The following is a 13396-nucleotide window of genomic DNA, read 5'->3' as shown; positions in this document are numbered from 1 at the left end:
TACTACTTAATTATTACTATGCATTATGTCTAAAAATGTTTGAAACAGAGCTATATATTTACTTCTTTCAGATCTCATTGGAAATGTGTTCTTAATTGTAAAGCCAAAATGTATTGTTTTGTAGTTCTAATTTGTTGCTGAAATGTATATGTTGTGAATGAATTTGTATTGTTTCTTTGCAGTTAGCTTCTGGAATTTACAGTTTTGCCTGTTCTCTGTGGAATCACCATACAGACACATTTCTGCAACAAATTTCTTCTGGCAATGAAGCTGCAGTTCAAAGTTCATTAGAACGAACATTATTATCATTAAAAGGTATTAGTAAACTATATAGTAGTAAGTTTAATCCAGAAGTCACTAAATACTTCCTTTGAGTGGATTTCTGTTTTGATTTCACTAGAAATAAGGGTTTAATTTCTCCCCCAAAGACAAAAGCTTTTCTTTTTTGAGGATAGTTCTTTTTCTACTCTGCTTTAAGATAGAAAAACACCAACAGTCAGTTGAAGTGAATAAGTTCTATTACCCACTTCATTATCCTCATAGCTCTAAATATGTACTTTTTGTGTGTCTTCACACACACATCTTTCCTAATTTTAGGCATTTACACTTATCATTGTCCTGTCATGTGTCCTAAAATCCTGGAGGTTTGACTGAACTCTGGTCTTCCAGCTCACCTTTCCCCATGGAATATTCATGCTTGTGTCTTGGCTTTATGAAATGACATCTTGGCCTTTGCCTTTCTGTATCATTTAAACTATCATTCCATACTACAGTACTTTCATTTCACCTTCCAAGAGTTTGTGTGTGTGTTTGTGTGGGGGGTGGCAAGGGAAGTACTGAGGCATGAATTCAGGGCCTGGGCACTGTCCCTTAGCTTCAAATCCAGCCATTTGAGTCACAGTTCTACTTCTGACTTAAAGATGATTAATTGAAAATAAGAGTCTCATGGACTTTTCTGCCCGAGGTGGCTTTGATTCTTGATCTCAGCTCTTTCTGATTAGATAGGATTGAGACACCAGCATCTGGCTTCTGAATTACTCACCCTGCTGAATAAATTCTGATGTTCCTTTGATTTCTAAAGTATACACATTCTCTCTTTCTCTTAGTTCCTGTTATAGAATCAGTTCTATTTGCTAAGACTTATTTTTGTAATATTTTTTAGTCTTGTGTAACCTTTCTAGTATGGCTCATTTTGCATACTTCATGTTTTTATTTATAAATAAAAACTTTTTATCATCCTTACTGTTAACACCTTGGGATCCTACTACATATTGTTGGCATTAGCTTAATATATTTCTCGTATTAACTGCAGCAAAATTTCTATCCTGAGAGTTTTCACTGAATAGAGATTTTGTTGTTGTTTTTGTCAGTTATGAAATGAGAAGAGTAAGGTTTCTTAGATTTTGTGATTCAGGGATTTTATTATAATTGTAATTTTAGCAGGACAAAATATGAAGAAATAAGATTTAAGTAAAGCTTGCCTTTACTTTTCAGTGCTACGTAAGTTAACTGTTAATGGATTTGTGGAACCTCATAAGAATATGGAGGTGATGGTAAGTAATGGAAGTAATTCTTTGTACTTTGGGGCAGTGTTTGATAGTTTAATGAATTTTTTTCTTCCATTCTGTTTATGTTATAGTAAACTTTTAATTTTCTGGTTTGTTTTTACTAATCAAAGTGACTATTGTATAAGGAGAAAACATAGGCCAAGGATAGCTTTTGAGATACTATGGTACCTTGGGAATATTAATTTGAATTAAGCGTAAATTGATTTACTGTGAATTTTAGTTTTTGAGGTACCTCGTGCTACCTTGGTAATATTAAAATTATGTGTAAATTGATATACTGTGAATTTGAATGCCATTTTAGCATAATAGGAATAATTGTATTCGTATCATTGATGTTTTCCTTTGTTTTACATATTTAAGAAGGAAAAAATTTCCCTCTGATCATAACTAATACCTATTCTTTGTGAGTGGTTTGAAAAATAAGAATGTAGCATAGCTCAGCGGTAGGATTTTTGCCCTATCCCCATGTGAAACTCTGGTTTTGACCTTCCTCTCCCTCAGTTCCATGGAAGAAAAGCCTCAGATAAGCTGATACACACTGAGGTATAGTCATTGTTGTTGTGTAACCAGTTACTGTTTTTCCATGCAGAAATACATACCTGCATTTTCTACCCTAAATGAAAATAAGATTTCTATTTACTCATATATTTATTCCACAGTGAGTTTTTCTGTTACTTTTTGTGGATTTCATTGGGGTTGCACAACAGTTGAGGAAGAAGGTGCATCTAAGCACTTTTTGGCCTTATAAAGGAGATTTGATCACTTAAGTCACTTAAATGATTTGTATATTTTATGTATTTGTATGCTTCCAATTTACACGACAGTTCTATTGTTAAAAAGAACTTAAAATCCACAGTATCATCTGTTTCATAAACATTTGTGTGCTCATTTAAAAAATGTTTAACAAAGGAAGAAAAAGTGAGACATGAAAGTTGAAAAGCATTGGTAATCGTACTCTCAAGTGGTCTTGTTAAAATATGAAAGCATCCTTTAGCACATCTTTTTTGGTTCCAGACGTCCTTTAGCTCTTCCTCAGTTTTATGTAAATGGGACTATATATTCTGCTTCCACTTGAAAAATTTTAACATACTTGTATTTTGTGTGTGTGTGTGTGTGTGTGTGTGTGTGTGCGCATGCATCAGAGAGACAGACAGACAGAAAGAGTGTATACACATGCATACACTATCTTGCCAGGACTAGGAATTCAACTTGGATCCTTGCGCTCTTGCTTGGCTTTTTGGACCACAGCTGGAGCTCTTACCACCTGAGCCATGCATGCCTCTAGTCCAGCATTTTGCTGGTTAATTAGCAAGAGTCTCACAGACTTTTCCTACCTTAGTTGACTTTGAATTGTTACCTTCACATCTCAGCCTCCTGATTAGTGAGGGTTATAGACATGAGCCACTAGTTTTTGGTACAAACTTGAATTTTATGGTTAGTTTTCTCATTTTACTACATTGTTGTAACTCATGATTTTTCATAGTTGCAGGGTAAATCTATATAACTGTCAGTGGATTAGTTTTTTAAGATAAATCAATACAGGATTTTTATTAGTAACTTTTTATAAACATACGTTGATAGACTTACATGTTTTCAGTTTTTTGTTGTTGACAAAAGGTTCTTAAATATTTGGGTACCTGAGTCAGGTATCTGGTAAGTTATTTTCCTAGAAATGATTGCATTATAATATTGATACATATGGCAAATTGCTGCTATATATTTCAAGATGATATATCAACCTTAATTTTAAACATTCATATATATATATATATATATATATACTTAAAAATAAACTAATTGATGACTCCCCTTCAGTTCTCCCACTAGAATCTACATTTATGAAGGTAGGTCTTTGTGTTATTCACTGTTCACCCAAGAGCACAACATTCTTTTCTATGCAATAGTTACTTAGTGGTTCTTGTTGAATGAATGCATATATGAGATGGAGCAATGTGTGAGTAATTATATGTAATGTGGCTGAATGTCATAAAATAACAAATACTCATAGTGTATCTTAAAATAGTGATTGTATGGGACCGGGAGTTTGGCCTAGTTTGGCCCAGGTTTGATATCTCGGTACCAGATACGTAGAAAAAAAGCTGGAAGTGGTGCTGTGGCCCAAGTGGTAGAGTTCTAGCCTTGAGAAAAGTCCAAGGACAGTGCTCATGCCTTGAGTTTAAGTCCCATGACTGGCAAAAACAAACAAAACAAACAAAAAAGCAGTGATTGTATGGCAAATAAATTGATTTGAATGATAATTCCATTAATGGGAAATAGTGGTTTTCAGTGAATATTATCAGTATCATGTGAGCTTTCTATTTTTCTTGAGTCTGTCTTGTGCCTCCCTAATTATATATCAGTCTTCATTGTCATCCTTATTGTGCACTTAAGGTGAATTGACCTGTTGAAGAAAGGACATACTCATCAAACTTAGGACTTCTTTTTTTTTGGTCTTACAAATTTTGGGCCTGGGCGTTGTCCCTGAGCTCTTTAGCTCAAGGCTACTGACCTATTCCTTGAGCCACAGGGCCACTTCCTTTCTTCCAGTGGTTAATTGGAGGTAAGAGTCTCAGACAAACTTTAGTAGTGCTTGAGCTGGCTTTAAACCATGAGACTCAGACCTGAGCCTCCTGAACAGTTAGTATTACAGGCTTGAGCCACTACAAACCCTATAGGAGTTCTACAAAGGTCTGAAAAGGTGATTAGGAAACAAACACAATAGTGGTTAGATTCTTTGCTCTTAGACAGGCTCATTTGAATTTAAATCTTAAATTGGTTATTCTCTGATAGTATAATCTTGGGTTACATGTTCATCCTTTTTTTGGTAATATGGAGATGAAATAAGAGCACCTTTCTCATTTGACATTGTGGAGACTTAAGTGAAATAAGTATAATGACCTTGGCAAGTAAAGTGATCTGAATTACATTTTAATGGTTTTTTTTTTTAAATTTGACTTTTTGTTCTATTCTTGCTTAACATTACTTGTTACTTAGTTCATTTGGACTGTGTAGATTAGACAGCTGTCTATAATTCTGTGTTTTCCTGATTCTCTCCATTAACTTACTACAATTTTCTACTCTAGAAATTTTTTTTGGAGAGTGTTAGAAATTATGTTGTTGCTCTTCATTTTTCAGTTATTCACAACTGTTCTTTAAGACAGAAATGCAAAAAGTTTAAAAGACCTATGTCAGCAAAACACTGTGAATGATGGTTTGCTCCTGTAACGTCAGTAATCTGAAAGGTATAAGTAGGAGGATCTCCATGCAGGTCAACCTGGGGCAGAAATTCACTCTAGTGGATGAATAAATAAATCAATTAGTGAAAATCTAGAATGTAGCAATGAACCAAGCATAATTGTTCCTCAAGAAGCTTACATTCTAGTGTGAGCCAGATAAACTAGGCAGACAATATATTAAAGAATAAGACCAGTGAAAAAAGGTTAAGCAAAGTAAGGAGGATAGACTTCTCAATGGCAGAATGATGTGTGAATAATTTTATATTATTAAAGGGTTATTTATGTAATTAAAATGAGATAAGGAACAGATAAAATGCTACAGTTATTGTGGAAAATATGCTTAAAATGAATTGCTGCTAGTATGGTGATATGAACCTGTAATCTAAGATCTTTGATTCAGGGGGCAGGAGTTTCACAAGTTTTAGGTCAACTACAAAATTTCATGAGACCTTGTCGCAAAATAAAATTGTCTAGGACTACTATGTATGAGGCACTGGGTTTGGGCTAGTGCTGCTGGTTAACAAAAGAGAAAGACTTTTTTTTTTTTTTTTTTTTTTTTTTTGAGACCAAACCTGTCTGTTTCAGTGTGTAGTTTGAGTATGTAGGGTGAGTTTGGAATTCATCCTTTTGCAGCAGTTTTTGAGTACTGGGATTATAAACCTTTGCTACCATGATTTGGCAGATACAGTGTAGTATTGCTGGTGAGTGTATGATAAATGTAACAAAAAATTAAGATGCTTTAAACTGTGTTCTTTTCCAGGGTTTTTTACATGGAATATTTGAACGTCTAAAACAGTTTCTGGAATGCAGTAAGTACATTCATTGCAATAGGGCTTATTATAAAATTACCATTTATTGTTAAATAATGTCTGATTGATGACAATGTAGATAAATAAATTTTGTTGTTGTTGCTGTTTTGGGGGAGGGAGCATGGGGCTTGAATTCAGGTCCTAGGCCCTATCCCTGAGCTTTTTGCTATCATTCTACCACTTGAGCCACAGTGCCACTTCTGCTTTTGTGGCAGCTAATTGGAGATAAGAGTGCTAGGGACTTTTCTGCTTGGCCTGGCTTCAAACCATGATCCTCAGGTCTCAGCTTCCAAGTAGTGAGAATTATAGGCATGAGCCACCAGCCCCTGGCTATAACTGAGCTCTTTTTTTTTTTTTTTTTTGTCGGTCATGGGGCTTGAACTCTGGACCTGGGTGCTGTCCCTGACTTCATTGAAGCTCAAGGCTAGTGCTTTACCACTTGAGCCACAGCACCACTTCCAGTTTTCTGGTGATTAACTGGAGATAAAGAGTCTCACAGGCTTTCCTGCCCAGGCTGGCTTTGAACAGCAATCCTCAGATCTCAGCCACCTGAGTAGCTAGGGTTATAGCTGTGAGCCACCAGCTCACATAAACGAATTCTTAATAACTCAAACTTTGCACATGCAGATCTATCCCAATCATTGGATAGTCTCAATGAGCTCTGGGCAACTGGACAGATTATGTATATGCCTAAAATTAGTATCATACATCTTTGTGAAATTGGTTCATATTAGTGATATTAGTGAAAGTAAAATTTAGAAGTAGCACTGTGAGTCAGAATGGTAGAGCACTGTCGAGTGAAAAAGCTCAGAGACAGTGCCCTGAGTTCAAGCATCATGACATGACTAAAGAAAAAAAAGTAAAATTTTGTTACTGTTCCACTCACGTTCACACTGTGAACTGTGTTCTGATCAATTTTTTCTGCTTTATCATATTCCTTGCTTTCTCTTCCCAAATAGCATTCCTAATGGGTTTCCTTATTTTATTTTCATAGTTTCAAATAACCTGTTTTAATAGTATTCAGCTGAACATCTGGTTCTTTGATGCAGAGAATTTGTAAAATTCTCCTAAGCAGGGTGCTGGTGCCTTATACCTATAATCCTTCATCCTGAGGTTATCTGAGGATCGTGGTTGAAGCTAGCCTGGGAAGACACATCTGTGAAACTTCATCCCCACTTCACTAGCAAATAATGAAAATTTGAGGTGTGGCTCAAGTTAAAGAGCACAAGCTTGAGTGAAAAAGCCAGGCAAGCATGCAAGCAAGCCACAGTATGAGTAAAAAACAAAACAAGACCAAGACAGTATTTAAGCTCTTATTATTTCCTCTATCCCAATCCCTTCCTGCTAGTACCCATGCACCTGGGGTCTTAATTCTCCTTCACAGCTCTTCATGGATCAGCAGGGGTTTTTTTTTGTTTTGTTTTGTTTTTTTAGTTTATCCATTGACCTCAGTTTGCACAGTTTTTCACTCTGCTTGTTTTTCCATTTTCTTTTTCACTTCATCCTAACTAGTCCTTAGCTTGCTTCTTATATTATTTAACCATGTACATAGTTATATATTTGGATATATATATATTCACATGGCTGTGAGTGTGTGTGCCTTTTATGTCTAATTTATGATTAACTCTGCAGTCCACAGATCTCAGCCTCCTCAGTAGCTAGGATTACAGGTGTGAACCATCATTGCCTGGTGATTTTTTCATTTTTGAGTTTTTTTTTTTCCTCATCTAGTATAATGTCCTCTAGTTGCCCCTGTTTTCCTGCAAAGGACATGATTTCATTTTTCTTCATGGTGTTGTAGTATTCTGTAGTGTGTATTGGTGTGTGTATGTGCATATAATACATGTGGTAGATGGGTGGATGAGCCTGGATTAGCTTCAGATCTCAGTCCTCAGATCTCAAGAGTTCTGGATAGATATAAATAAGAATATGAGCCACTGGCATCTTGCTATACATTGGTTGGCAGTTCCTTTTCTAGCCTGTCTTTAGGTCCTTTTGTGATTTTTCTTTCCCAGTGTGTGTGTGTATTTATTAGGTTTTATTGATGATTTCTGTTTTTTTCTCTCCTCTCTGATGATAAGAACTTTGCTTAGTATGCTTACCTATATACTTGTGTATAATTGGTCATGTCCATGTGGGTGTGTGAATTTGGGGACTTCTTACTTTGAAGAAGTAATTTAATCTTTTATGATCTGCAGATTGTTTTATAACAGTCATTTTTGGTTAAGTCAAAACATTACTGAGGCTGTTGTTGGGTACTCTCCTGAGTATTATGCATTCAAAAATTTATAAGACAGTTCAAGTCATGTATTTAATTTGAAAAGGAAGACGATTTTCTCTAGCCATAATCATGGGGATAGCAAAATGAAGAGTTGAAGTCAGAGTTGAGTGAAATAAATGACAAAACAGATAATGGAAACTATGATGACTGATAGACTGATGGGCATTTATCAATATACAAAGAAATTATCAAGAAATTTGACATTAGAAAGGAAAAATGATACTAAAGGTGTTATTCAATTGCTTAGAGTTGCTTGGAAAACATTTCAGCTTTGAATTAGTTTTGAGAAAGGTTTTATCCCTAGAAGTATTACTTAAAAGTAGTTTATTTCTTAAGTTAATTTTCTACAAGGTAATATATATCACATGTTATATGTAACATAATATATAATAATAACATATTAATGATGATTTCCTGGTCTTATTAAGTGAAAATCTTATATTGCTGTTTAAACAATGAACTTAAAATGTAAAGTATCAAAGAATATAATCTCACAGTCATTTTTGTGAAGTGTTAATGTTCTGTTTGTGAATTTATAGGATATTTAAAATTTGTCCTAATATTTGAAATTATTTTTAACAGGTAGAAGTATAGGTACAGACAATGTTTGTAGAGATAGATTGGAAAAAACCATCATTCTCTTTACTAAAGTGGTAAGTTGTTTTTATATCTTGGATATATTTTCTTAAATGTAGTTCATATGCTGAAATTTAGAAAGGAAAATATGTTTGTAAGCAAACAGTTTACTTTATTGTAAGCCAACTTACCTATCTGATGATTTAGGAAAGCTAAAAAGAAATCTTTTGAATCTTTAAACTTTTAGAAAGTATACATATAATAATTTAATTAACGTACCGTATATTATACTGTCATTTTATAAATATTAGAAGTTGGTTATTCTAAAGCTCTATATTCTTAGATCCATGAGAGAAAGCAGAAATAATAATGAAGCAGAAATAAGTCAGATAGATCACATCTAGGCCTGGGAATGTGACTCAGTGGTAGAGTGCTTGCCCAGCATGTATGAAGTCGTAGGTCCTGTGGATTAAGCTTTAGAGTGCTAGCCTTGAGCAAAAAAAGCTAAGCTTAGGGACAGCACCCAGGCCCAGAGTACAAGCCCCAGGACTGGCAAAAAACAAAACAAAACAAAAAGAAATTGATCAAATCTAGCAGGTGCGATATCATTAGGAAGTTAGTATATTGAGAAAAACTATCAGATTTTCATCACAAATGTGATACATTTTTAGGGAAATCTTATAGGGTCCACTGTATTAGGCAGTTTTCATAAAGTTAATATATTTTTAATAAATTTTGGTTTTGGAAAACTAGGAGTCTATTCATTGAAGGGAGAAACAGCTGAAACAAATTTTTATATTTGGGTGTGCAGTTCATTATTGCTGTGGATAGATCATTAAGGGATGTACATTTATTTTGCCAGTGGTTTCAGAGATTTCAATTCATGGTGCTGAGGAAGAATGGTAGAACTGAGCAGCTCAAATGATAGTGGCTAGGAAAGAGGATAGTGAAGGTGAAGGAGAGAGAGTAAGAGAAAGAGGTAGGAAAAGGGAGGAGAGAAAGAAAGCTTGTGCAGCTGCCTTCTTGCCTTCACAGATACACTCATAGGTAAAATAATCATTGATATATCTCAAAGCAATCAACTTGACTATCAAGATTAGCCATCACAGTACCTTTAGTTTTAGTTGTCTTCATTTTTCTTTCTGTTTTCTTCTTTTTTGAGGAAATCTGATAATTTAATAAAATAAAATCCTTATGTAAAACTGTTTCGGGAAATTTGAATCTTGAACTGTTGTCACTATTCACATTTTAGAAATAAATGTTATTACCACATGAAAACACATTTAAATTTGCTTTTAGATTATGTATTTTTTCAGTTTAAAAAAATAAATTCTGACTGAAAAGTTATGGAAAGCAAGTTAGGTAATATTCTTATAGATTAATCCCCTAAGTAATATGCTATGTTCTAAGAAAGAAAACCAAAGACAAATGTCACAGTCCTGTCGTTCAGAAGTGTGTAGTCGAAATTATTTCAGTTTTGTTGTCCAAGTGATCAGATTGAGGGACTAACACATCTAGGCCAGTGTCCTACTACTGAAGAACACCTCCAGCTCTATTTGGTCTCACAACATTACACAGTTATAATGGCTGGGCACCAGCGATTCACACCAGTACTCCTAGTTACTGAGGAGGTAAGATATGAGGAGAGCAAGAAAGTTCATGTGACTCTTATTTGGAGTTAACTACTAAAAAAATCTGGAAATGGGACTGGCTCTAGGATAGAGGACTGGTCTTGAGGTACAAAAGTCAGGGGGGTCGTGCCCAGGACTTGAGTTCAAGCTCCATGTCTGCTTCCCTCCCCCAACCAAAAAAGTATGTGTGCATGTTTTTCATTGGTTTAAGTATTTTACAATTAATGTTTTAAATATAAGAATCTAAATTGTTAACACTTTATATATAAATATTTTCCTATTTATTTAAACATGTTTATTGTTATTATTAAGGTGTTGTACAGAATGGTTGCCATTTTATAAGTCAGGTAATGAGTTCATTTTGTTTTTGGAAAATATCACCTCTTCCCCCAGGTGACTCCTGGCCTTTCCCACAAGTTCATTTTACATATAATGTATTACTGAATAGTATGACTACATCTGTTCACCGTTCTCTCTTTCTGTACTCCCTTTGGTCCTCTCTTAAAAGACAAAAATACCCAAAACAAAAGCAAAAAACGTAGCCATCACCACCACCACCACCACCAACAAAACACCCACCATGTTCCAGTTCCTGGAATTAATTTCAATATAGTATTCTAAATGTTCAGAGGATTTACACCCTTGAATTCCTCCTTTAAGAGTATCCATCCACCTTTAGTGTGACTGTGAATATGTAGAGTCCTGTAGAAGTTGTTATCGTTCCTAGATATATTTTAGATCTAGCCTACACAAATGAGAAAAACAAAAACACCATTTGTCTCTTTGAACCTGGCTTACCTCATTTAGCATGATTTGTTCTAGGTCTATCCATGTGCCTGCAAATGACATAATTGTTTTTGCTTTTGTTTTGGTAGTGGGCACGGTCCTTGAGCTTTTTTGATCAAGGCTACCACTCTAGTTCTTTGAGCTATATATAGCTCCACTTCTGGTTTTCTGGTGACTAACCAGAATTTGTTTCTTTCTTTTTTCTCCTTCCTTCCTTCCTTCCTTCCTTCCTTCCTTCCTTCCTCCCTCCCTCCCTCCCTCCCTCCCTCCCTCCCTCCCTCCTTCCTTCCTTCCCTTCCTTCCCCCATGCATGCTAGGCAAGTGTTCTACTACTAAAGCACAGTCCCAGCCCCAAGTTGTCTTCATTTCTTAAATTCCAAACAGTCTCTGCAGCAAATACTAACCTAACATTCCAATATTCATTTAAAAAAAATTCACCTAGATCCTTAACACAAAGCAGAATGAAACAGGGTAATGAAGTTAGTCAATGGGTCTGGGCAAAGTGTAGTATATATCTGGATATCTGCCAACAACAGTCCCTACTCAGTATGTCAGATATGTAAGTAACACTTAAAAATGATTATTTAGATGGTTTCTTTCACGGAGAAAAAAAATCAACCATATTATTAATCTACTGAATTTTCTAGTGTTTTTTTTTTTTTTTTTTTTTTTTTTTTTTTTTTCTGGTCATAGGACTTGAACTCTGGGCCTGGATGCTGTCTCTGAGCTCTTTAGCTCAAAGCTACCACCTTACCCTTGAGCCACTTCTAATTTTTTGGTGTTTAATTGGAGATAAGAGTCTCACAGACTTTAGTGCCAGGGTTGGCTTTGAACCTTGATCCTTAGATCTCAACCTCCTGAGTAGCTAGGATTACAGGAATGAGCCACTGCACCAAGCTAGTTTTCTCTTTTAACTCTGAGATTATTTTATAAAGCACTTGTATTAATTCAAGTGTTTTACCACTTGAGCCATGCCCCTTTTGGTCCTTACAGTTCTTTTTTTTTTTCTTTCAGTCCTGGGCCTTGAACTCAGGGCCTTGGCACTCCCTTTGGACACTTTTTGCTCAGCACTAGTACTCTGCTATTTGAGTCACAGCACCATTTCCAGCTTTTTCTGTGTGTGTGATACCAGAGTCCAAGCTGGGGCTTCATGCATGCCAGGCATGCACTCTACCAGGAGGCCACATTTACAGCCCTTATTCTTTTTTTTTTTTTTTTTTTTTTTTGCCAGTCCTGGGCTTGAGCTCAGAGCCTGAGCACTGTCCTTGGACTTTCTCAAGGCTAGAGCTCTACCACTTGAGCCTCAGCACCACTTCCGGCTTTTTTCTATGTATGTGGTACCAAGAAATCTAACCCAGGTCTTCATGCATGCTAGGCAAGCACTTTTAACCACTAGGCCAAACTCCCGGCCCTTTTTTTTTTTTTTTTTTTTTAAGAACAAGTCGACAGCAATAATTTAAATAGCTTGTATTCTTTTATAAACTGTAGAATTTTATTTTGGTGGGACTTGGGGTTGAACTCATTTCCTTGTGCTCTAGACAGACACTCCACAACTTGAGCCATGTCACCAATCCTTTCTTTTTGTTATGTTTCTAATATAGTCTCTTATCTATGTTATGGGCTGGCAGGAGGAGATCCTCCTATTTATGATTCCCAAGTCTCTGAAAATAGATACATGCCACCACACTGCAATTTATGTTTTAATTGGTTGAGGTTGGAGTCTCAAAGACATTTTGTGCATGTTAGCCTTGAGCTGTGATCCACCCAGTCTCTACCTCCTTGTGATTACAAGCCTAGTTACTGAAACTCTTTGTGGGGTTTTTGTTTTGTTTTGTTTTGTTTTTTGGTGCCAGTCCCAGGGCTAGAGTTCAGGGCCTGAGCACTGTCCTTGGACACTTTTTGCTCAACACTAGTACTCTACTACAGCACCACTTCCGGTTTTTTTTTTTGTTTTTGTTTTTTTTTCAATGTAATTGGTACCAAGGAATTGAACTCGGGTCTTCATGCCTGCCCAGCAAGAAATCTACCACGAGGCCAAACTCCTGAAACTCTTTAAGCCATGGTTTATGATAAATACATGTAATCCAAGCACTCAGAGATGAAGGCATAAAGATTATAAATTCAAGACTATCTGGGCTATGTACAGCAATTCTGTCTCCAAAACCAGGGGAAAAGCCAGCTCTTGTGCCTTATACCTGTAATCCTTGCTACTCAGAAGGCTGAGATCTGAGGAATTCTGTCAAGACAGCCTAGGCAGAAAGTCCCTGTTAGACTCTTACCTCCAAATAATCACTCAAAAACTGATAGTGGAGTTGTGGCTCAAAGTGGTAGAGTGCTAGCTTTGAGCAGAAAGAGCACAGGAAACAGTACCCAGGCCCAGAGTTCCAGCCCCATGACTGACAAACAAAAACAAGGGGGGAAAGAACTACCCCCTAAAAATTGAGATACTTTAAACATAGATCCAAATAGAATCCATTAACTTAGAACCTCCAGGGCACTTACACTCAGC

General features: G+C 35.9%; 1 protein-coding gene across 7 annotated transcripts in view; it reads left to right on the top strand.

Moving 5' to 3' along the window:
- Positions 1-13396, top strand: part of Ipo11 (importin 11) — a 121588-nt gene that overhangs the window by 30151 nt on the left and 78041 nt on the right. For all 7 annotated transcript variants that reach the window (XM_090331881.1, XM_090331878.1, XM_090331880.1 and 4 more), the window contains 4 exons: positions 183-315; positions 1495-1553; positions 5565-5613; positions 8477-8547. In XM_090331881.1, coding sequence (XP_090188007.1) covers positions 183-315; positions 1495-1553; positions 5565-5613; positions 8477-8547 — 312 coding nt within the window. The remainder of the gene's footprint in view (positions 1-182; positions 316-1494; positions 1554-5564; positions 5614-8476; positions 8548-13396) is intronic.

This window comes from Megascapheus bottae, chromosome 4 (assembly GCF_031878675.1).
Source record: "Megascapheus bottae isolate mThoBot1 chromosome 4, mThoBot2.hap1, whole genome shotgun sequence".
NCBI classification, from domain to species: Eukaryota; Metazoa; Chordata; class Mammalia; order Rodentia; family Geomyidae; genus Megascapheus; species Megascapheus bottae.
The sequence above is the reverse complement of the archived record's forward strand: the minus strand, read 5'-3'. Positions and strand labels throughout refer to the sequence as shown.